Source organism: Lampetra fluviatilis, chromosome 28 (assembly GCF_964198595.1).
Source record: "Lampetra fluviatilis chromosome 28, kcLamFluv1.1, whole genome shotgun sequence".
NCBI lineage: Eukaryota > Metazoa > Chordata > Hyperoartia > Petromyzontiformes > Petromyzontidae > Lampetra > Lampetra fluviatilis.
The window spans coordinates 2641593-2665760 of record NC_136302.1 but is presented as its reverse complement, the minus strand read 5'-3'; the positions used below and the strand labels follow the sequence as shown (position 1 = coordinate 2665760).

Sequence of the window (24168 nt, the reverse complement as noted above, 5' to 3'; positions counted from 1 at the left end):
TGTTACAGTGGGGCATTGCACAGTGCTCTTACATAGTGGAACATTGCAGACTGCTGTACTAAAGTGGAGCATTGCAGACTTCTGGACCTAGTTTAAGCGTTTTAGTTTTCAGCACAAGTGGTGCACTGCATACTCCAGTCCCAGTGGTGCATTGCAGACTGTAATACCAGTGGAACAAAGCATAGTACATAGCCTAGTCCCGGAGCAGAGCACTGGACAACCTCGGGTTCCCCAGAGGCACATTACAGACCGTAGCCCCAGGGCACAGTGGACACGGCTCCAATAATGGAGCCTGGCACAGGCTGGAGTCTTTAAGTTGAATACTATATGGGGCTGAAAACTGGACCACAATCGTGAGATGGAAATCTCTTGGGATGCGTCAACGGCAGAATGCATGGTGAACTTCTTTCGTACCGTACACAGCCAACCGTGTTGCAGACTACTCTGCAGCCAGTGGTCAATGGTTCCCCCCTCATGCTGTGCAGATGAATGCTGCCGTAAGGGCATTTACAATTGAACCAATGAATGGTGCAGATCCGGTAGTGTATATTTTGAATGAGTTGGTGTTCAAATGATCAAACACTCGTTAAAACAAGGTACAAATTACAATGTGCACGTGTCAAATAGGGGACTATACTTTAATATGTAAAATAATGACGAATCACAAGCAATTGTGTTCTACTTTACATGTTTCACCTTTTAAAAAATGGTACACATGCAAAACAAAATAGCTAACTTTTAGAAAGGAAAAAAAGTAGCAGTAATCTGCAAACATAGCACTTGATTTGACTGCTTCAGCCACTACTTTCTCAAGTATATCAACGCATTCAAACAAAATACAATTCACTCTTTTGGGTATTTTCTGTATTTTCTAACAAAACCGGGTTCTCTTCGTTTGGCCCTTGTAGCAGACTGCGACCAAGGGCGAGGAAAAAATGAAATTGTTTGTGAACCTTGAAATGCAGCTTTAGCTCCCAAGTGGCATACACATTTAAATCACAATAAACTGGTGACATTCACGGGTATCTAGATGTGCAGGGTAATTATTAAACAAGCATCAACAGACGCATAACCTTGATCTGTTACCAGCGGCATTTTTAGGGCAAGACCACACGTTTGCATGTGGCACAGCTACCAAACCTCGCGGTGACCTCTAGTGGCTTGATTTCCCGAATTTAAACGTGCATGCAATTTAGTTCTTTACAATCTATGGATATCGCAAAGCTTTCTATTATTGCATGATCGTTTTCGTGTGAGCAGATCGCTCAAACTATATTCCAAATGGCATCCGAACAGAACATTAAATTGTGTTCTTAATTCAGGACTCATCGTTACAGAAGCCAAACGAAGCGACGTCTGAAATTATTTCAGAATAACAATTCTAGTTTAACGCATCATTTAATAGGATGGTTGATCTCGGATGGTACAAACGCTGGACAATTAACCAATCAGTATTACACGCCTGCTAATACTTTCCTTCCGAAATTATTTATATCCATTGTAATTTTGTAGGAACCAGTATTTAACATTGACAAGCAACCAATTATGGTTATGGCCAACAACCAAACGCATATGGCAGTTAGGACTGTCCAGCAACTTAATTCAACCTTAGAAACCAGCACAATTCACAGCCCACATCTACGACATATAATAAAGGATAAGGGGGAGGGAGCGGAGTTATTATTGAGTTTATTTCAGAAACCTGCAACTGCACATTTTGGATATTACCAAAATACAGGCGGCATTTTCGTTACGTTGTCAACAAATTAATAACAATGAGCAACTACAGAAACTCATATTTACAAGTAAAAAAAATAACCACTTAACAAAAAGCACGCACACACAAGTACTTTATATGCAAAGGGACTACAGGAGCAGGCTTCAGGATAAAAATGTTCTAATCACGGCTGCGAGACTCCGTCTCCTGCGCACAAGCACATGTCTCCACCGAGCCAGGCAGGACCGCCTCATGGTGTCTAACGAATCAAATTCCACGTCAGCAACGTCTAATAATTTTTTTAAAGGGGTCCATATGGAGAGCGGGGCAAAAAAATTTATAACGCCATTCATCAGTGACAAAAACATCCACCCTTTGGAACGTGTTATGGCCAGATGCTGCTGTTGGGTTAAGATGCCAATGTATCAGGACTAAAAATTATCAACCCGATGTATCACAATGAACGGTTATTTGGGGCATTTTTTTTACATAAAGCGTGAAACGTCCATTATGATATGCAATTTCAGACAATGAAAAATCTTGAAATGTTTATTTTACAGTAGAATTATGAGCCATAAATGGGCCCATGCAGTATAGCTAAAAACCAGTCAGGATAACCATTTTTTCCCAATATATTCTAAAAGGCACAAATCAATTGAGGCCCTAAGCTTAAATATGGAAAGAGGTTCCCTCCCCCCTTTGGGACTTTTCTAGCAGCCAGATGGTGACAAGGGCTGCGGTGTACTCTTGGTGGTGTGGGGGGGGGCGCATTGAGTGGGATTGTGGGGTGGATGGTTTTGCGTTGGTAGAATGGTGCGTATGACTCCATGCCAGGCCCCAGCATCGTGGCACTGCCAGACCCGAGTCCCCCATCCACCCCTCTCAGTCCTGAGCGCGAGTGTGAGCGCGCAAAATGTCCATTTTATAACTTTTAGCGAAATATGGAGAAAAACATACATTAATTTCAGTTGTCAAAAGTCATCTTCTTGCCCTTGAACTCCTGGATGCCATCCTTCCTTCCTGAAAAACAATGTCAGGGATAATAGGTTTAGTTCAACTGCAGAACCCAATAAACTTAAAATTATTAAATATTTGACATCTCCCTGTTTGCAGCCCTCGGTGACATCCCAAAAAACACCCCAACGAACTCCAGGATCAAGAGCAGTCCAACCCTGCACTAGGATTTTAACTCAATACAACTACGTTAAAACCACTACTAAAGTGCCAGCTGGCTGGACGTATTACAGTAAATTAGAAACGCACATCTAAAAATGGATTGGTTCAACTACATTTCAATCGACTATAGACCAAGACCATGATATACACCAGACTTACCACTGCTACCACCACGACCACCTCTGAAGCCACCGCCTCCACGGCCCCCCCTGAAGCCACCACCACGGCCCCCACCAAATCCACCACCACCACGACCGCCAAAGCCTCCACCGCGACCACCAAAGCCTCCACCACCCCTGCCGCCAAAGCCACCACCACGGCCTCCACCACCACGGCTGGGCGTCGAGCCCTTGGGACGGGCGAAGTCCACGTAGATCTGGCTGCCGTCAATTTCCACACCCTTCATGGCGTTCAGCGCAGACTTGGCCTCGTCCGAAGAGCTGAAGTCCACATAGGCGTACCTAGAGCAGCGACAAACACACACTGGTCAACTCGGATGAAAAGGCCCTCAAAACAAACCAAAAGCAAGATATCCGTGAGCAGACACTTGGATTATAAACATCCTCCTAAAGAATGATGCATTCTAGGTTTGCTCTATGAGGAACCTTTCCAAAACAAAATGTTATGCATGTCAGATATCAGATCAATGATATGTGCAGTTATGCAACGATATGGTATATTAATGCATACCCAAGAACGCAAAAGTAAAACACGGCTAATGGGTCTGTGGCACAGCACCATGGCGGCAGACAGCCACAGGACATTAAGAAAGAGGTCCAACTGACGCTGCCGTGGTGATTTTGTGCTGAGCGTTCGTCTCCTTCTCCTGCGAAACCAGAGCTGCCATCACCAGGCAAGCGGGGTCTCCACGTGCCCAGTTACAGCCCGGTGCTCAAAAAGGAGAAGGGAAGCACACAGGTAATGACTGAATAAAGCACAAAGCTTATTCTGATTTTACTAACTAGAAGGGTGGCATGTAGTGACAATAAAGGTCCCGATTACACAGGGAATCAAGGCCCCACACACCACCAGTGGGGAAAGAGGATAAAAAGAGCAAACAGCAGTGAACACGTACCCCTTGGACTGGCCCGAGTCCCTGTCGGTAACGATACGTGCGGCCGTGGCTCCCTCAAACGAGTCCATGAGCGTGTCCTCAGAGGTGTCCTCGCCCAAGCCTCGCACGAACAGCGTGTTGGTCGCTTCACCTGCATCCCACCCAGCACAGTGTCAACCATTACCAACATGCCTGTGTACAGACGCGTGTGTGTTGATCAGCCTTTGTGGAGGCTGCTCATAATTTGCATTACTAAGCAGCTGGAAAAACTGCTCCTCCAGCAACATCAAGGTGGAGCGACGCTCAAAATGATAAAAGCAGCAAACTACATCAAGTTGGCAGTGCGGAGCAGAGGTAACTGTACATCTGCCAGCCGTTTAGTTAACCCACTACCAAGCAAGCCATTGATACTTTACGACGCTCCATTTCCCAGCATGGAGATTTACATCAATAATGACCTCTGATACTTCTCAAAGTTCAACTCAATACATTTTCTGCCAAGTTACACTCTTGTAGCCAGGGTTTCGGCACAGGGCCTCCCATGGGTAAAGGGGCTCCCTGTTTCCTGCCCTGGTCACTGCTCTTAGCCACCACTGGACAATCTCCGGTCAATGGGACTGACCGGGATCATGGCGGGCGGCTGGCTCGGAGTACACAGCTAGTTTTAGCTACACAGGCATTAAAACGCCCAAAATCTCACCAGTGCTGACAGGCCTAAACAAGCATGTTCATCAATATAGAAAGCCCAAGCCTCAGGATTTTAAAAAAGGGTCTTTTGCAATGAGATGTTTGTCCATTTCCCCTGACACGAAGCCAATAGGAGAAACCAGCCGTCATAATGTATTATAGACCACATGCCAATTTTATGGCCCAGAAGAAAATGAATCAAGTAAACTGCCATACACCATTCTATTAACAAACCTGCCCTCTGCATTGAAATATACATTTCCATTAACATTTTACAAATTATCTCCTGCATTGAGAAAGCAGTGTCCTGTGGTCCGATTGACAGCTTGTGGTCTGAAGAAGAGTGACAGCGCAATAGCCGGTGAGCGAGTTAGGATAGGACTACAACGCTGTGCGGGTTCTCACTGGGGGCGGGGGCGCCACGCGGTGTGCTGAACTCCAGGCGGATGGCACGGCCCTCCACCTCGGCACCGCTGTGCGCCTTCATCGCCGCCTTGGCATCGTCAATGCTCGCAAAGTCCACAAATGCCATCCTGCCACATCACGGGGACACATGCAAGGACCCCGGTCAAGCGGGAAGAACGCCACATCACGCCTGTTGCAGCCTACTGAATACCTCATAACACAATCGCGTTCTAAGGGAAGACATTACGCATCAGTAGCCTACCAACTGGGAAACAAGTGGAATATTTCAAGATATTTGCTTGCATCTTGGAAGGAGACGATTTCACCAACTGGACATGAGAATGACATTTAAAAACAATAAATTACTGGATCAGTACGACTAATTCTCTTTCATAAGATTCAGCTCAAACATTCACAATTTCCAGCCTTCGGCAGACTTGATGCCCTGCGATGCACTCATTTACACACAACGGAATCAGCTCAAGCACAACGGCATAATCTGCATTACACACCTTCAACCACGTGCAATGTGCACCGCATTACTAGTACACAATGCCAGCAGCAGTGCACTAAATATGGGATATTACAATGATGTTGATCAGGAGGGGGATGGATGTCACGACAGGTGTCTGTGAAGGGAGACTCACCCACGGGGTTTGCCAGTTTCGCGGTCCATTAGCACACGCACCGCCTCGGCGTTCTCAAACACCGATCGCAGAGAGTCCTCGTCCGCTTGGAAGGACAGGTTCCGCACCATGAGCGTGTTGCTCTCGGTGCCCTGTGGCTTTGCTGAGAGAGAGGATAGACACAACACCATAGTTATCGCTATGACCAAATAAGGCTTACATAAACGCGAGTGTCTGATGCAGCAAAATGTGGGTCTTTTACACAACACCATCCCTATACTGGGAAACTGGTAGTGTTGATTTAAAGTAATACAATCAACTTGGATAATGCGTTCAGGAAGTTAATTTTGATCTGTAATGAGTTGAGCACTAAAATGGCGAGCTGAGATACAACCTCAAATTCATGAACCTGCGCTTGGAGGCAAATTGCGTCCAAGCATGGAAGCCACTGGGCAACCTTTGCCACAGTAAAAAGACGTTGCTATGATAGACGTACACGTTGTGTAGACGGGGTTTCGGCACAGGGCCTCCCATGGGTAAAGGGGCTCCCTGTTTCCTGCCCCGGACATTGATCTTAGCCACCACTGGACAATCTACAGTCAAGGGTGTGAGACTGTGACTGTGGCGGGTGGCTATCTCAACAATTGTCATTTTCATCAAGTAGTTACAACGTTGTACTAGAGGTTTGTACAGGCCCTATGGCACAGCACCGACCGATTCCGTTTAACAGTGTCTGACATATGCAATGTTTAATGTACTGCGACATTGTCCCTGCAAAGTGCTCCGGAATCAACTGTGAATACATCAAACTCGTGTTGGATGCAACAGTCCAGGTACAACTGCCAAGTATGGGATTTTAATAGTTGTGTATCTTCCTTCCACTCTCCAATAACGGGGTACCCCACAGCTGGGACAGCCGTGACATTTGCATAAACTCTTGAAACGGCTACGTTACAGCGCACTGGACTACGTGACAAGTGTGCGCGTGGCTCCACGCTAGAAGGGGGGGGTTGGCGCATTGCGTTACCTCCGAAGCTGGCCTGCTGCTGCCCCGCACCCTTGTTGCTCTTATCCCCGACATAGTCGAGGAGGACCGCGCGCCCGTCCACGTCGGCACCCTGGTACTCCTTCATGGCCGCCTCGGCATCCTCCTCCGAGGGGAACTCCACGTACGCGATCCTGCGACGGGCAGCCACAAACATGCTCGATCTACTCTCCAAAGTACAACAAGCTATTTTTGTACATCCACTGCTGGATGACCATACATTACCACACTGGTTAGTGGGGGCTGAAGACACATTTTGCTGCATTTGCCTCTCCTACCAACATAGCCCCATACATAGGAGCCTACACTACCTCATGTTTTAGGCATGTGGTCACCCATCCAACTTCCCAGGCTCCACCCTGCTTAGCTTCCAATAAGTGACAATATTGGGTGCATCCCAGCTGAATTGACCATATGGCTTTACGACGCTCCATTTCCCAGCATGGAGATTTACATCAATAATGAGCTCTGATACTTCACAAAGTTCAACTCAATAAATGTTCTGCCAAGTTGCACTCTTGTAGCCGGGGTTTCGGCACAGGGCATCCCATGGGTGAAAGGGGGCTCCCTGTTTCCTGCCCTGGTCGCTGCTCTTAGCCACCACTGGACAATCTCCGGTCAATGGGACTGACCGGGACTGTGGCGGGCGGCTGGCTTGGGAACAATAGTTTGTATCAACGGTCACTGGACTGTGGGTCTGTGCAGGCCCCATGACAGGATTGTTTCACATCCTGCATAACTGTAGCTGCTCAATTGTCCATAACTTATTTTGGCAGGCAGCTGGCTCAGCGAGCCAATGGGCCATGCCTACAAAACCTTGGATTACACCAATGCGTGTTACAGAGCACTGCCTAAAGTGGACTTGAATTAAAAGGTACATTATGCCCGTTCCTTACCCACGGCTCTTCCCGTTGGGGCCCAGTGGAATCCGCACTTCAACAGCTCCCTCAAAAGCCTCCGTCAGACTTTCCACCGTCGAAGTCCATGCGATGTTCTTCACAAATATAGTCTTGGCGTCACGTTCTGTAAACAAAACACATGTGGTTAACTTCCAAGAAAATGATCAAGACAAATTGTCAATAAAAAATGACCAGCTCAATAACCAGTTAAGCACTAATGGCTGAACGCAATTTGCAATCATTTTGATATCAATTACAACTAGGTACATTGGACCAACTAGCCTCCCCCATTCTGTGCCACTCCATGTCATGGTACAAAATGTGTGGAATCTGTGCAGTAATAAGTCACATTCCAATATTTAGAAGTCTCATTCGCACAGTTGCTAAGAGAAAGTCAAGAACACCACAGTATAATACCTTTCTTATCGCCAGTATCAACTTTCTGTTTTTTGGATGCAGAGGCGGTCTTGTCCTCCTCCTTCTTTCGCTTCTCTGCCTTGGCCTTGGGTGGAGGTTCTGTACAGACAGAGCAACAGCAGAAGTGCACTTTACACAACACAATTTGACTTCCACAACTCATTTGGCAATGTGCCCAAGTAATGCGTAATGGAACGACGATAACATCTGTGCTATAAATTCAATGCGGCATCCGTTGCTAAATGTGGCACAGCACCATGGCGGCAGGCAGCCACAGGACATTAAGAAAGAGGTCCGACTGACGCTGCCGTGGTGATTTTGTGCTGAGCGTTCGTCTCCTTCTCCTGCGAAACCAGAGCTGCCATCACCGGGCAAGTGGGGTCTCCACGTGCCCAGTTACAGCCCGGTGCTCAAAAAGGAGAAGGGAATAACCGAATAAAGCGCAAAGCCTATTCTGATCTGCGTAATCGGGAACTGTGGGGCTCAGTAAAAGTTCGTCCAATCCCCAGCATGGCATGCAGCTACCACATGGTTGATACACAAGTTACCCAAAAAAATTGTTAAATATTAAAGCTTCAATGATTTAGCTATTTTTGTACCACTGCAGCATTTAACTCACCATCGGCATCTTCGTCATCCTCTTCATCGTCGTCATCCTCATCATCATCCTCCTCTTCCTCAGACTCTTCCTTTGCCTTAGCACCCTTGGCTTTAGGCGCAGGGGTCACGTCCATCTCCTCCTCGGACTCCTCCTCCGAATCATCTTCATCCTCCTCGTCGTCATCGGATTCTACCGGCTTGCCCTTTGCTGGGGTGGCCTTAGCTGGGGTGGCCTTGCCGGGAGTGGCCTTGCCAGGAGTGGCCTTGGCAGCAGCTACTGCTTTCTTGGCCACTGGCTTCTCATCTTCTTCATCATCTGTGCAAGAGGCACAAAGGTCATACCCATCAGGACCCCGAAGTAACTCTTGGCACAGCTACACGAGTAAAGAGTTTATAAATTAATTACTTGCACTATTCATATTTTATAATACTTTCTAACGCAGTTATTTGTGACCAGAACCATCAACTCACTCCTTACAAGAACTTGGCTCTATTTCGGGGAAGTGTATTTTTTGGAATGTAAATTCAACAAAATACCACCTCTTACTTTCATTAAAACACCACAATACAGGCCAACAGTAAAGCCAACGTAATGCATGAACATCAAGGGTGAGAATAAAGATGCCAAAAGATGCATGCCACGGTCCACCATTTCAGATAGAAGTTCAATGCTTACATTAACCTTGCACGCCATCTAGTGGACAAAGGTAACAGCACAAGCCAAAATTTAGGCGCCATTGCAAAATGTCTTCAACTGCAAGTCCCATATCTTCCTATCCCCCTCTGCACCGATGAGGAATTGCAGTGTTAAGCAAAGTATTCAGCAGTTATTCTACTGCAGTCACACAAATTAAGAATGGCCAACCAGAGATTGTCATGCCCTCCCTTTGCGTGCATTAAGTCGAAACCATCTTTACAAGGCATGTGCGTGCATGCATATACATCTGAAGGCTTGGAACGCACAAAATGGTGTAGTTGGTGCAAGGCTGAGCAGGGAGATGCATAGACTTGCAAATGGACTGATTGCATGCGCATAACTACCTTCAGAGTCCTCATCTTCGTCATCAGCTGGTGCTTTCTTGGCAGGTGTTGCTTTGGCAGGAGTGGCCTTTGCGGGAGTGGCCTTGGCTGCTGTTTTAGCAGGCGTCTTCTTTGGTGGCGGTGGTGCCTCCTCCTCAGATTCCTCATCATCATCCTCCTCCTCCTCATCTGCGGGTGCATATAGGTTGTCAATGGCAGACCAGTCAACAGTAAATGGCCACTACCGTGGAAAAAAGGCACCAATGATGCGAGTACTTTAAGTAAATTCCTAAGGAAGGTGTGATGTCAGATATGCTGATGCACTCATAGCGGGGGAGCATTAACTCTTGCACACTTACCAGACTCCTCTTCGGAGCTCTCGGCCTTCTTGGGTGCTGCCTTCTTGGCAGCCGGCTTGTTGTTTGCCACGGCCTTGCTGTTGGCAGCAGGCTTGCCCTTCTTGGCAGGAACCACCTGAAAGAGCAAGTCATAAAAACACACATCTAATGGTTCTGCCTCCTTGTTATCAGTTCTATTCATCATTTCAAGTGCACGTCAAATTGCCCACTGTAATTACATCACCATTCTTTATGCAATTCCCTTTTGTTAATGCACAAATGAAACCCTCCCCACACAATGCCCTTCACGGAGATGGTTTGATCATTGTAAACCATGCTAGTAAACAGGTTCTAGATATGGGGGTTCACAGGAGCAGTTCATACATCATTTACCACTGACACCAGGAATTTGAACGATTGCTACCAAACAGGCCTCAGCTATGGGAAACGAAAAATAACTTGAGCCAGCAGTGCTCAAAACACCAAATAGATTGGGATTAACATAATTAATTGTGCAATAGCCACAAAGTGATACGTACCACCTCCTCCTCGCTGTCGTCCTCAGACGCCTGCTTCACCGTCACCTTGGCTGCAGCCTTTTTCGGCAGAGGTGTTGCCTTCTTCACAGGGACCTGCACAGCGCAGTGATTTTGTTTGTCAAGGTCGCATTGGTCGTGCTAAAATGTCTGCATATATCAAACCTAGCACCGTCAGTGTAAGAATCGACTAATTGATCAACTCAACCGCTACAAGGTTACATGTTAATGTATAGACAGGCCAGCTTGGTGGCACGGTCACGTGGGCAGCACTTTCACATTTGTGAATGGTAAGCAGGCACATCAGTAAGTTCCATCATCAATAGTCAGAATTAAGTCCCTTGAACTACTCATCACACGTGCCTCCAATTCGATTTGCAAGATACCACCCTGTGTATACTGCACAAGCAGCCAATATGAATTGCCCATGTGATTTAACACCAAAAATGCTAGGTAGGAAATACAAATGCGGAAAATATTACATCTCAAAAGAACACTTACAATCCATTTCACCAACAATGCACCAAGGCTTACATTCATTCGGTTAACTTAAAAAAAACTTTAAATGCAATTTAACACAGACAACTCAAGCTGTGGCATAGGGCTGCTTCCACGTGGGCTCTTACCTCTGGCTCGGAGTCATCCTCCTCCTCGCTCGACTCATCCACCTGTTTGGGCGGAGGTGGCGCCTTCTTCTGAGGTTTGCCATTCTTCACAGCAGTTGCCTGCAAGGCACACGCGCGTAACGGCGGTTAAGTCACTCATTCTACAGGGATGGAACCCCCAGTTATTGGGGACACTATGGGGGACGTACGCTGGGAAAGAAGCCAACGTAGGTGTCTAAATGCAAGTCCCACGTGTCCCTCCCATGCGCCTCAAACAAATTTAAAGCATCTTCTCGGTTCTTTCGGTAAAGTCACGTAGAAGGGAAATAATAAGATAATAAGTAATACATAACAAAATACAATGTTTTTTTTATGTATTATTCTTTTATTTCCCTTCTACGTGACTTTACCGAAAGAAACAAGATGAATGCCTACAGTTACGAAAGTTTGAAATCGAAAAATTTAAAGCAGTATAGTATTTCGGCGATTAGTCACTGTTACAACCGCGTTAAAGAATTGTTACTGTATTCCAAACAATTTACTCTTAAAATAAACAGGCAAGTGCAAATAACGTATTTTTGTGAATGTAAAAAAATAAAAGTTAAGCATCTAGCAACATAAATTTAACTTCAGGCAACTTAACCAGGCCAAAATAGTTTGCCCGTACATAAACTAAAAAAATTAAAGGCTAAACAGTTTTTCGTAAAAACTAAACTTTTTTTACAAAAAAAAATCTAATATTAGTCTTGCTTTTTAGTTTAAAATTAGTAAATACTTATACTGTTAAAACTATACTTGAAAGGTTATCGGCTTTCATGAATGAATACATAGAGGTACAGTACACTTAGCGAGCACATGTTTCGCCAATGCACTGTACAAGCACGTGGCCAAAAAAGTCCAACTTGCGTTAAAACTGCACGAACAGTACAAAGTATCTCCAAAGACAAGCACTAACAATATTTATCAAGCAAGTTCATTAAAAATGTCAGTTACTTAAGATTTAAGCGCTAAAAAGTCTAAGTTCGCAACCGATAACGTGGTGGGGGTCTTCTCCCGTAAGCCGCCATTTGCTCTGCACGTGTTCTTCCAGGGGGGCCGTGCTCGCCACGTGTCCGCCACGCCGCTCATATTTCAACCACGTTTTGTCTAAACTAGCGCCGTAAAGCCAAAAACCAAGGCCGATAACCGTACAAATCGAGCAAATCATCAGCCCCGTCAATGTAGCGTTCGTGTGCCGTTACACCGCCACGTGTCCCAGGATCCGAACCCGCGTTGAGGCCTCACCCACGTGGGGGGTTAGCGCTTAAACGTCGCGAACAGCACAGCCGACGGCTCAAGCCACGTCTAGCACTCTGCAACTGCGCGTGAACAAGAACTCGCTGCGAGGCCGCGTTCAATCAACACGGAGCGAGCGTCGCGATTTCACTTCGCTTGCGCGATGCAGGCCTAGGCCTACCCCCCTCCCAGCCACTCCACCCTTGCCGCCACGCATCAAACTTCCCAACGCCGCCGCCACGACCGAGCACGCGAATACAACGAAAACGTAACAAAACACAACGTCGAACAATTAACATTCATCCCGGCAAACGCGACAGTCTTGAGACAGTCGAACGAAGGCTCCTTTCGTTTGCGCGAAAACAGAAATGGCGGCAATGGCGTCCGTCCGCCCCCCCTCCCCTCGCGGTAGCCCCGCGTCTCTCCGCTCTTCTTCTACAGCAGCAGCACAGCTGCACAGCGGACATCTCACCTTGGCTGCCTTCACCATGTTGGAAGTATTGTGTTGAAGAAGACGACGGGAGAGTTATTCTCTGGGTCTCTTGTGTAGAGGGGAGCGTTGACTAAACGCGCCTACTGCTTCGAGTGCGGGGGGAAAGGAGAGCGTCAGTCCACGTGACGGCCTTATAAAGGGGCGGGTGCAGCAGACGACGATGCGTGATTACGTCACGGGCAGAAATCAACCAATCACAAGCGCGTTGCCTGAGAAAGAGGTGACGTCACCGGGCGTGCGTAATGACGTAGACAGGCGATTACGTACGGATTTTTTTTTTTACGCGCGCGCCAAACGGATGCGTTCGCAGGGGAAAGCGTGCTGCGTGATGACGTCACGTAGTTTTGCGGCAATGGAAATCGGTGGAAAAGTTACGACGTGGTTACGTCACGCGTGCGTAATGACGTCGGCATATATTAGCTTAGCTGTTTTACGCGGGAAAGCCCATTATGAATAATGGGTTACATCACGTAAATATACTGTATTATGTAGAAATATACATATGTGACTTTACCGAAAGAACCAATAAGTATAGCAATTCCTGCAGAAAGTAAAACAAAATAAATTGTAATTTAAATAAAACAAAATAAAATGTGATTTAATTTAAATAAAACAAAATAAATTGCGATTTCATTTTTTTTTTTATACCCACGTGACTTTACCGAATGATCCAAAGAGTAATATTCAGTATATCGATACACCGATTATTGCTGAAATAACAGCAACAGCACTTGCCCCGAAAGTCCTGTTAAGGCGCATATATACGACGGGATCTTAGTCTTAGATCCATCAGCTGTGTCGGGTTTCAATTGATTCAGTGCTGGTGAACTGGCGATCAAACCCACTCTTTACCTTATCAGTGCCCTATCTTATTATCTATCTATCTAATTATCTATCTTGTTACATACCAATGCAGACCTTATTGGTCACCCCGTGCCCCTTATACATCTCAACGTTCATCCTACAAAGTTCCATCACAAGGGAGAAACACAAACAATTAAAAAAAAATGATGTTGCTAAAAAAAAAAGATTTATGTATTAATTTTGATCATTGGTGTCAATTATACTGCTCATGCTATACTGTATGTTGGCATTGCATGCTGATGCTTGCTTGATATGTATGGATTGACATCTATGCTTTACGATGTGCGGAGAGATGAACATATGAAGCAGACACTACTTATTTACTATATTTAAATGTCTCCACAACAACGCTTACGGTTATGTTTCCTTCTACTTATATGACTTAATTTTTCATCCTAACACCTATAGCGTCCCGGCGTAGAAGATACGGGGTGTTGAGGATGCCATTGATTAATATCGACAATCATCAGCTACGCACTGCTAGATGAAGAAATGTCTTTTAACCAAGTCCGAAGAATTGTAAGTGCATATAAGAATGTTTTAACATTTCTGGCAATAAAACAGTTGTGTCAAGATGTTCCAACACAAAACAGAAACCTTGTGCAAGGAATCATGTCTGCATTGACTACAACAATATTGTGGTGAACATGCCAACAAAAACATGCGCTGGTAATATTTGATGCATTGTCTTTAAAACGGATTGGTCTACACCAGAGGCAACCTACTTTAGGGCCTTAGTCTCACTGCCAGTATTAGACCAAATAACCCCTAAGTGGAGATGGAGCGATTAAATGAGCTCGTGTTAGTTGAAGCAGGGTGGATTAGGGCATCGTAAGGCCGTGGGACGATGGGGGAACACCTTCATCCAGCAGTGGATTGGCCATGGCTGATAATGAGCACCTATTAAACAAGTCTGGTCGCTTAGCAAATATAAAGTCCCCTTTTAATGGAAACCTTGTCGATAGTTTTGTTGTTAAGCAAATATATATATCCCCCATGGGGTTCATTGTTTAATTAAATTACCATATAGTATCTTACCTGAGTAAAAGAAAGGGGGAAAAAACTCTTTTACTTGCAAATGTATTTGTTTTCAGAGTGTTACTTCATACGAAACAGCTGCTGCTGGGGTGGCCAGCTATAGATAGGGACATTGTACGGCGCGCAACAGCTGTGAAGGAGATTAAAAGACACCTCCGATTACCCAAAGCCACCCTAACCAGCCTGCTTAAATATGGCCAAACTCCGACATGGCATGGAGAGATATCTTCATGCAGCAGTTGATTGACACAGGACTATCATTTGTTATTATATCGTAAATATTATTTTTAATTTTACCATGTAAGGCCCCCTGAGCTATATAGCTTTTTTCAGAAGTGACCTGGCCACAAATAATAGCTGAACAAAGTGGTTTATCACGTGGAAATGTATAGCAGCCAAATACTCTAAACGCGTGGTGATGTTGATTCTCAATGTGGGGAAAGAGACACCGCAAACTCCAAATATGCAGCAAGCGTCAGGGTCGGGATCAAACCCATGCCCTTCCTGTATACCAGGCGAGGCAGTTAACATCTCGCCCCAACAATCAATTTATAGTACTGTATTGTAAAACGCAAAACAAATTTGGTCAATGGGCCTTCTTTAATAATATATACTGTTGACATACTGCATACTGTAATTCAAACACATTTACAGTCTTTTATATACATCCTGTATACAAAACAGAGCATAATACATACCTAGCTATTACTATCACTCTGCATGTTTACACGGCTATTATAAAGCAAAGGGTAATTGCATATACATAATTACGTCGTTTTCTTTATTGCATCCATAATAATGTCTGGATAATGTGTTTTAGCATATTACACATTCTTTGTGAAAAATCTGAGCAATGTATCATCTTTCATGGTAAATAACAGAGGTAATGCGATAATAAATGATCATGCTTACTCAAAATGCATAAGTAGATTTAAATTGTTAAATAACATTCACCCAACATGTATCATGCCACAGCAGGAATTTATTATATACACTGCATTATGGAAACCATATACGGTATGCAATATAAGTGTACGGTGTATTGTGCACATGCTACAAGGCCTTATTGCCGTATATTTATTCATTTGCATGGGTCGGATAACCACAGGCACATTGTAAGGGTTCATTCCTATTCATAGCCATACATCTACACGACAATTCTTTAGCCCACAATCCCACAGCCAACTCTATCATGTAAACATCCCAAATTAATCGTATTATTGTACAATATCTTAATAATGTGCTCATCAGGTTATATCAAAACGTGGAGGTTTAATACGCCGTATAATATTCGGGATATCAGTGGTGCTTGAAAGGCTGTGAATTTATGTGTGGCTGCAAGTGTATTTCTGCATGGAATGCGGATTTTAACAGCATTGACGAGTCCTCACTTCGCTGTGTCAATAAAATGGCCTCTCTCATAATTGCTTGGAAGCTCATACAATATTTACGAATCGCAACTACATGACAATCTCTCAAAGATGCAATAATTCTGGAAAGTTGTTTAAAAAAAGAGAGCATCAATAGAGCAAGGGTTTACTTATTGGAAGACTGAGCCCATTCTGGCCCTTGCCCCTTCCGATATAACTTAAGAATTGTATACAACTCTTTAAAGTGGGATAATGTATATGATAGGCAGGCTACCACTGCATTTAATCTCACACACAAGTGCTATGTATGTTACGCTTACAGTATATGTGCATCAACTTACTCATGAAACCAGTAACCGTGTCCGAGCAAAATAACAAACGACCTTTAACAGTTAAAACAAATGCCTTCATTGTCACTGCTTGCATAAACACGGTTGGAAGCACAGAGCACGTGGTGCTGTAATTCCTGAATTGAATGTGCTTTCAGAGGGATTAACCTTATCACTGATGGTAATGTCATGAATACATAAGAATAGAAATGCCTTTGCAGTGATGGGGAAATAATGTCCTTGAAACCAAATAATCCAATGAGTTACCTCGACTCTTGTTAAAGAGGGTCCTGCAATGGGATGTTTCAACTTTCTCCCTTTTTAAGCCGTTACTACAGGCAGGCCAATTCAGTGGGGGTTTTTTTATTAACTGGGAGTACCCAGAAAAAGCCACGTGGTTGATCACTTGACAATTACATCTGAACCCATGCAGATGCTTCAGGAGAAGTTAGTAAAGTTACACTAACTTAAATAGTATTACAAATTTGGTTTACAGTGATTACCCAAAGCCTCTTTAGCAAAGAATGATGATGATAAATGGGAAAATATATCACAAATTACATGTTCTCATATTGCGCTGTGTACATATCTTGGTGTTCGTTCAACAGGGAGAGAGTCCTGCCTAGGCACCTCATCAAACCGTTAGCGCCTGTTACGACGCGCTCTAAGCTCACAAATCGTTCAATAGAAAATCGCCCTGGAGCTCTCTGGTTCTCTGCATCCTCCAACCCCTGCATCCGAATAACAGCTTCCATTGCATAGTGAGTGTGGTGTCTTGCTGCCAGAAAGCTAGGTAAGGATCAGCACACCTGTAACAATGGCAACACAGTTCATCCATGCTGACAGCCTTCCCCTAACACAACCCCTCTTGGGGGGGAACGCCGTTGTGACATGTAGCATGCATACTTTGTGACCAGGGCATGATATCAGTAAATAATAGTCAACCTGGTGTATATGTGAGTACTATCATTATGACTGTCCGTCGTGGAGATGTGTTCACACAATATTATTGTATATGAAAAATGTGGCATTTTTTAAATATACAACAATTGTGGCACATTTTTACTGCTTTACGTGTATATGAAAAAGTACACTGTATATGCAGTAACTGCATAGGTGCACAACTTTCTATATCTTGCATACATGTCTATACAGCACTGTGTGTGTGTTCACAGAGAAGGGCAATGTGATATCATTCACAAAAGCAGGCGTTGCTGTACCAGCCGCTATTGTCGGTGTGTAACTTCCCACTACTGGGTAAAGGCCTCCCTCATTGTCGTCCATTATGGTATACCAGCGACATGACCCAAATCACAAATTAAAAAATTATTTGTAAAAAAAAATGGAGACACGTGTAACAGTCCATTCCCTGCATAGCTGCTTCGTCCCCGTTACGGGACATTGTTTCGCACGAGGAAACTAAGGGTCCATGTCGATCCCAAGTCTTCATTACAGCAGGGGGCGGGCGGGGGGTGAACGCCACTCCTGTTCACGGACTTATGTGCGGCTCTCGCGCTTGCTTTCCGGCTTGTTTCCCAGGATGTTGTCGATTTCGGCGACAATGAGGGGGTTCAACTTGGGCAGCACCTGCAGCACACCCACAGACCGACACGGGGCGCCTTCGTCACAGCGCCGGCAGCTCGGAGGGTCTCTTTCAGGAAAGGGGCAATTGCAGCTTGGGCACAGCCCATTTTTAAATGCCAAACAATGCCCATCCACTGATGATACATCGAGTTACGTGCATTGTTGATGCATGTGGTGGGCAGCAAAAGGCAGTGGGCAACACAAGACAAACAAAATCAATTGTTTTACTGTATTTCTATGCTCCAACACCTATGGTCCCCACCTTCACCATCTCGCACTGACCAGATTGGTGAAATATTCAACTTGACTAATTTTTACTTAAAATTTTACCAGGTAAGGTCCACTGAGCTATACGGCTCTTTTTCAGAAGCAACCTGGTCAGAAATGATAGCTCAACGAAGTGGCTTATCACGTGGAAATTTATAGCAGCCAAATACTCTAAACGCATGTTTCTAAATGTGGAGGGAAAACCCGGAGGACCCGGAGAAAAATCTACGCGACCACGGGGTGAACTTGCAAACTCCAAATGTACAGGCGTCAGGGTCCTGATCGAACCCACGACCTCCGTCATACCAGGCGAGGGAGTTAACATCTCACCACCAGACCACTTTGGCGAGATGACCCGCATAATGTGGGGAGGTACTCATACAGCAGTAAAGTTACATGTACACATGTAATTCATCAAGTGCACTGATGAATGACTGGTTTGGTATTTCCCTGAAATCCATGGAGATCTTTTCAAGCTGAACATTTGACTGTATTTTCGTTTTTTTGAACCTCATCTTGTTTGTATTGCCACATGCAATCGCGATAAAATATATATATGATTTAACATTTCAAAATAGATATTTAGCAATGTATATCCGCTCGTGTCAATCCCACCTGCACGGCCCCCAGGTTCTCAAGCAGCTGCTCCACCTTGGAGGCTCCCAGCAGCACGGAGCTAACCCCGTCGCTCCTCAGGCACCAGGCTGAGAGGGTGGGGAGCAAGGCGAGAAGCGATGTGTGCACGGACATAACGGTGGGAATTGCTCAGAGCGAGCGTAGCAATCTGCAGTGGGAAATTTTATGGTACATTCTTTAGTAATTGTTTTGTGAGACGGTGACTGGGTGGCTGGCTCACAGGTCAGTGCACTTCAGCTGGCATTGCTAATATCCTGGCTTCGAATATGAGCCTGTGGCTAAACTGAATAAGATATTATTTTAGCATGATTTTGCATTACATTTCTTACAATGACTATTCAAATTCCGTTCTACACACTCAAGCGCAGTGAATAGACTGCATAACAAAACTACGTTGAATTCAGTTCTGCACTTCATTTGCGTAAATTCTTGCTGATTATTTGAGAAAACTGAGAGACGTGAAGCAGTAAAATAAGAACAGAAATTTAAGATCTTAAATACCTCAAATGTAATAATTACAATGTAAATACAAAAAAATACTGCGTAATTTCACACTTATTAGGTTTAAAGTGTAGCATTGTACACTTCATCCATCTGCTCCCTTGATATAATGTATTGCACAGCAGGTAATGTAATTGGTTATGGGTCTCCCCCAATGTAAGTCACAACAATGGGGACATTCTGGAGAAAGCAGGTTCCCCACGCTTTTCCTGTGGGTGTGTGTCACACGTTTTTATAATGTACATTTATTATAATTAGGAATCTGCTTAAGGTAACACAGAACAGTTGTAAAAAATGTGTACATATTCAGCCAAATATTGCCTTCTTGACTCGTAAACATCAAAACATGATAATGATGCATATCATTATCATCATCAGAGTTGTTTCTTTTTGTTTGCATTTTGACTGCTTGTGTTGTGGTTATTACAAACATGATGTCTTGTATAAAGGTGTCAGTTTTTGTACCAGTTTAAAGGGTAAAAACTTATTACTCTATATTGCCACTGGTAAAGGAGGTCTCATAGTGTAAATGCTTATCCCAGAGCTCTCAATACTCTAATAGTGCGCTGTCTTTGAGTTGTACGCCTTTTGGCGTCATCTGGTCCAACACCAATGGAAACTAGGCTCTAAGAAAAGCTGTCTCGGGTGTGAACCAATCAACTTTAAGGACAGTGCATATCATTATCATCATCAGAGTTGTTTCTTTTTGTTTGCATTTTGACTGCTTGTATTGTGGTTATTGCAGACATGATGCCTTGTATAAAGGTGTCAGTTTTTGTACCAGTTGAAAGGGTAAAACCCTATTACTATACATTGCCACTGGTAAAGGAGGTCTCATAGTGTAAATGCTTACCCCGAGCTCTCAATACTCTGATAGTGCGCTGTCTTTGAGTTGTACGCCTTTTGGTGTCATCTGGTCCAACACCAATGGAAACTAGGCTCTAAGAAAAGCTGTCTCGGGTGTGAACCAATCAACTTCAAGGACAGTGCATATCATTATCATCATCAGAGTTGTTTCTTTTTGTTTGCATTTTGACTGCTTGTATTGTGGTTATTGCAAACATGATGCCTTGTATAAAGGTGTCAGTTTTTGTACCAGTTGAAAGGGTAAAACCCTATTACTATCCAAACATGAGTTGAGTCTCACCGATGGCGAGCTGTGGCAGCGTGCACTCGAGCTGCTCGGTGAGGGTGTGGAGCTCCTTGAGCTGGCCCTGCTGCCGACGGCCCTCCTCGCTGTGCACGCGCTCCTTCAGCCACTGGTAGCCCTGGCACACACAAAGACAAAGATCCCCCCCCCGTATAGCCTTAACATATTGTTGGGGCAAGTGCTGTTAGCGAGCACCCATGAAGGCTGGTACGGCACACGAAGGGGGTGAGCGGTCAACACCACGGCCGGCCGCCTTTGTCTCCCCAGTGGCGATGTTTACACACCGTACTAGGGACTGATTTGAGGCTGAGTCGACCTAGGGGAGGCCCAGGAACAGTTCAGATAATCGTCACTGTTATTGGCTGTGAGCGGGAATGGAATTCGGGTCGCCGGGCTCGTAGCGCAGTGCGCTAACCGCTACCGTACACATCATCACCATCAGCATCATCATGGATAAAAAAAAACCGTGTGCGCCGCGAATGATCAAATAAAATTTAGACTTTTGTGACTGCAGGAATTCATATTCTAGATCGAAAAATAATAATAAAAGTGAATACTTTTTTGTTAAATAATAAAAAAAAACTCGTGTAGACTGTAGCCTGGAGTGAGTGTACACTCACTCCGATTAAGAGTGAGTGTACTGGCAATCTATAATATAGATTGTCACTCCGATTAAGAACGAGGCTTCAGTCTACATCAGTGTTTTTTTTTGTTATTTTATTCTTTTTTTATTTTAGTTAAAAAAAATTATTAACTTTATTTTATTATTATTATATCTACGTGACTTTACCGAAAGAACCAAAGAAAATGATCAAATTACCCGAAATGTGCCCGATCTCATCAGCTCTTGGAAGCTCAGCAGGTTTGAGCTTGGACAGTTGCTTGGTGGGCGACCACCATGAATGTCAAGGTACCGTAGGCTGCTGCGGGGCTACGTTGTGGGCAGCAGACAGCAGTGGAGCAAAATCCATTGCTGTACTATATTGTATTCTAGGATCTTTCGGTAAAGTCACGTAGAAGGGAAATAATAAAATAATAAAAATATAACAATTAAATTCTCACGATGTTTCGATTGCAACACAAGCAATCATCATCAGGTGTGAAAAACACAGCAATACATTTTAAGAAAATACTGGCGGTTTTCACATCTGATGATGATTGCTTGTGTTGCAATCGAAACGTCGTGAGAATTGAATAGTTTATTGATATTATTTAATTATTTCCCTTCTACGTGACTTTACCGAAAGAACCAAGAATATGAATCCCTGCAGTCACGAAAGCTTTAAATCGTACTAGATTTTGTTCCAACGTCCGTGCTTTCCGCCTTCCACCAACCCGCACCGGCCGGCACGATGAAATATGGTAAATTAACACGGCGCGGGGAGGCCCTCATCCAGCAGTGGATTGACAAAAAATGGCTATACAAGTCTCTCATTACAGGTCTCTAGTTTCATTTAAAAAAAGGTATCTTTTACAGGACTAGTGAACTGAATTTGACAGTACAGACATAAGTGGAACTAAATATAAAAAGTATTAATATATGTGTGCAAGCCCTCTAATCATTGGGGGGGGGGGGGCTGGGGGGGGGCTGAGGGGGGCTGAGGTCCCCCCCCTCTAAATTATTACAGCCAATCCAGTGATCCGTGTCGCAACCTTTCCTCATACACATAGGGGGTGGCGGCCAGAGCAGAATGCACGATAAACAAGAGCAGTTCGTATTGCGACCCGTTCTGTTTAACGTTGGAACATTTTCTAAAAATTTGCTTAACACTGTGTTGTCCCCCCATCCCCTTAGTTTTTATTCCCTTTAAACAGGCTCACGCCGCTAGGCAGAAGCGTGCCATCGAATTAGAGAGCGACCAATGACATTAATTCAGGCCCGGATTAACTTCGGGGCAGTTGACGCAGCTGTTACGTACGTATGTATGTTGAACTTATTTTGCACCGTACATAGCCAACCGCACTAACCGGAGGTGTGGGAGAAGGACAACAAACCAGAGGTGGGACAAAGTCATTGTTATGCAAGTCCAAGTCGAGTCGCAAGTCATCAAATTCATGACTCGAGTCTGACTCGAGTCCAAGTCACATGACTCGAGTCCACATCTCATAGGTGGGACAAAGTCATTGTTATCCAAGTCCAAGTCGAGTCGCAAGTCATCAAATTCATGACTCGAGTCTGACTCGAGTCCAAGTCACATGACTCGAGTCCACACCTCTGCAACAAACTCAACACAAAAAGCAGTTCTAAAGAAATTAGTTTTCAAACTAAATTTAAAAGTGCATATCTCCAGCGGCTTCCTAATATCGAAAGGAAGAGCATTCCAGACGGCCGCAGAAGCGCATCTGAAAGCGCACGATGCGGCGACCGCCTTGTTCAATGGCCATCCAAAAGCCGCTGCGAGGTTGACCGGGGTTCACGTGATGGTTTATGCTCCTTGACGAGATCAGCAAGGTATTGTGGTTCATTTGCGGCAAGCACTTTGTGTGTAATGATGACTGTGAGCCCGTGGCTGTTTGGCGAGGGGACGCACTCCCGTTAGGTCTATGCACACGCGTGTGCACGTGGTGGGTGTACGTGTGATGCTGCTGCCACTGTTGCTGGTACAGTCACCTTCAGCCCTGCTCGGCAGGAGTTTGGGATCCCGTCTTCGTACTTCCCAGTCAGGAGCCCACACGCCAACGGGGACCATGTCATGGCACCCACGCCTGTGCCACACACACACAAAGACACAAAGACATATGAACCTCATGCAAACTAACGATGGCTATACAGGGTGCTTAAAAAAATTGTAACACTTCTGAGAATTTGCAACAATACCACAAGAAATGTGCCTCCGGGCTCTGGAGACCACCTGGAGAAGATTCCAGGCACGCGTTGACAATGATGGCGAACAAGTAGAGACTCTTTGAATTTTTGAAACTATTAACATACTTTTGTTATCATGTTACAGTGTATTATCCGTTTTTTTTTTCACTAAAACGATAGTCCCATGTAAGTGTTAAACATTTTTTGAAGCACCCTGTACTTTACAGATGATTCACAACAAGGATGAAACCGTATACATATATCACATTGTCCGACCACTGCTGCCTCAAAATAATATGACCATAAGTGTGTCTGTTTTGAATAGGTGTTCTAAAACAAGGCTGTGTGCATGCACTATATGTGCAGTATTGTCAGAATCTTTATTTATCCCGGAGAAATCGGATGAGCTGTAAAGTTATTCTTTTTTTTCAGATGTCCACTAAGGGCAGATCAGCAAGTTACAACAACAAACAATGCAAACAAATATTGTATTGTGATGTTACTTCAAATGCAGGGTGTGATGGGAGGACCGATCCAATAGAAAAGGAGTTCAACCCCCCAAGTTAAAGAATGACCCACAGAAGCGGACATCACAGAACTATGCATCTGATCTTCATAGTAGGGGGCAAGACCTTCCCAGAAGTTTAACACGTAGGTTTTCGCGATAAATATAATCCATAATAGAGGTTTTTTGGGTTAGATGGCGTAAATATATAAATGTGTTGTTAAA

The 24168-nt window shown here is 44.5% G+C and overlaps 2 protein-coding genes and 1 non-coding gene across 4 annotated transcripts in view; all 3 read right to left on the bottom strand.

The window, feature by feature from the left end:
- Positions 1 to 624: 624 nt before the first annotated feature.
- Positions 625 to 13029, bottom strand: LOC144942700 (uncharacterized). The gene is made up of 14 exons (XM_078869539.1): positions 12873 to 13029; positions 11147 to 11245; positions 10524 to 10616; positions 10006 to 10120; positions 9668 to 9835; positions 8646 to 8942; positions 8027 to 8125; positions 7607 to 7733; positions 6693 to 6844; positions 5687 to 5828; positions 5040 to 5167; positions 3969 to 4098; positions 3053 to 3354; positions 625 to 2737 (listed from the first exon to the last, which is right to left on the bottom strand). Exons 1-14 carry the CDS (start codon positions 12888 to 12890, stop codon positions 2682 to 2684), a joined length of 1926 nt encoding a protein of 641 aa, XP_078725665.1. The 5' UTR covers positions 12891 to 13029; the 3' UTR covers positions 625 to 2681.
- Positions 10819 to 10884, bottom strand: LOC144942875 (small nucleolar RNA SNORD82). Its single transcript, XR_013639422.1, has one exon. It is a non-coding gene; the product is annotated as a small nucleolar RNA SNORD82 (small nucleolar RNA).
- A 4647-nt stretch (positions 13030 to 17676) lies between the features above and the next one.
- Positions 17677 to 24168, bottom strand: part of KCNAB1 (potassium voltage-gated channel subfamily A regulatory beta subunit 1) — a 90115-nt gene continuing 83623 nt past the window's right edge. For both annotated transcript variants that reach the window (XM_078869535.1, XM_078869536.1), the window contains exons 10-13: positions 23244 to 23338; positions 20630 to 20750; positions 18961 to 19049; positions 17677 to 18081 (exon numbers count right to left, since the gene is read on the bottom strand). In XM_078869535.1, coding sequence (XP_078725661.1) covers positions 17992 to 18081; positions 18961 to 19049; positions 20630 to 20750; positions 23244 to 23338 — 395 coding nt within the window. In that variant the 3' untranslated portion in view covers positions 17677 to 17991. The remainder of the gene's footprint in view (positions 18082 to 18960; positions 19050 to 20629; positions 20751 to 23243; positions 23339 to 24168) is intronic.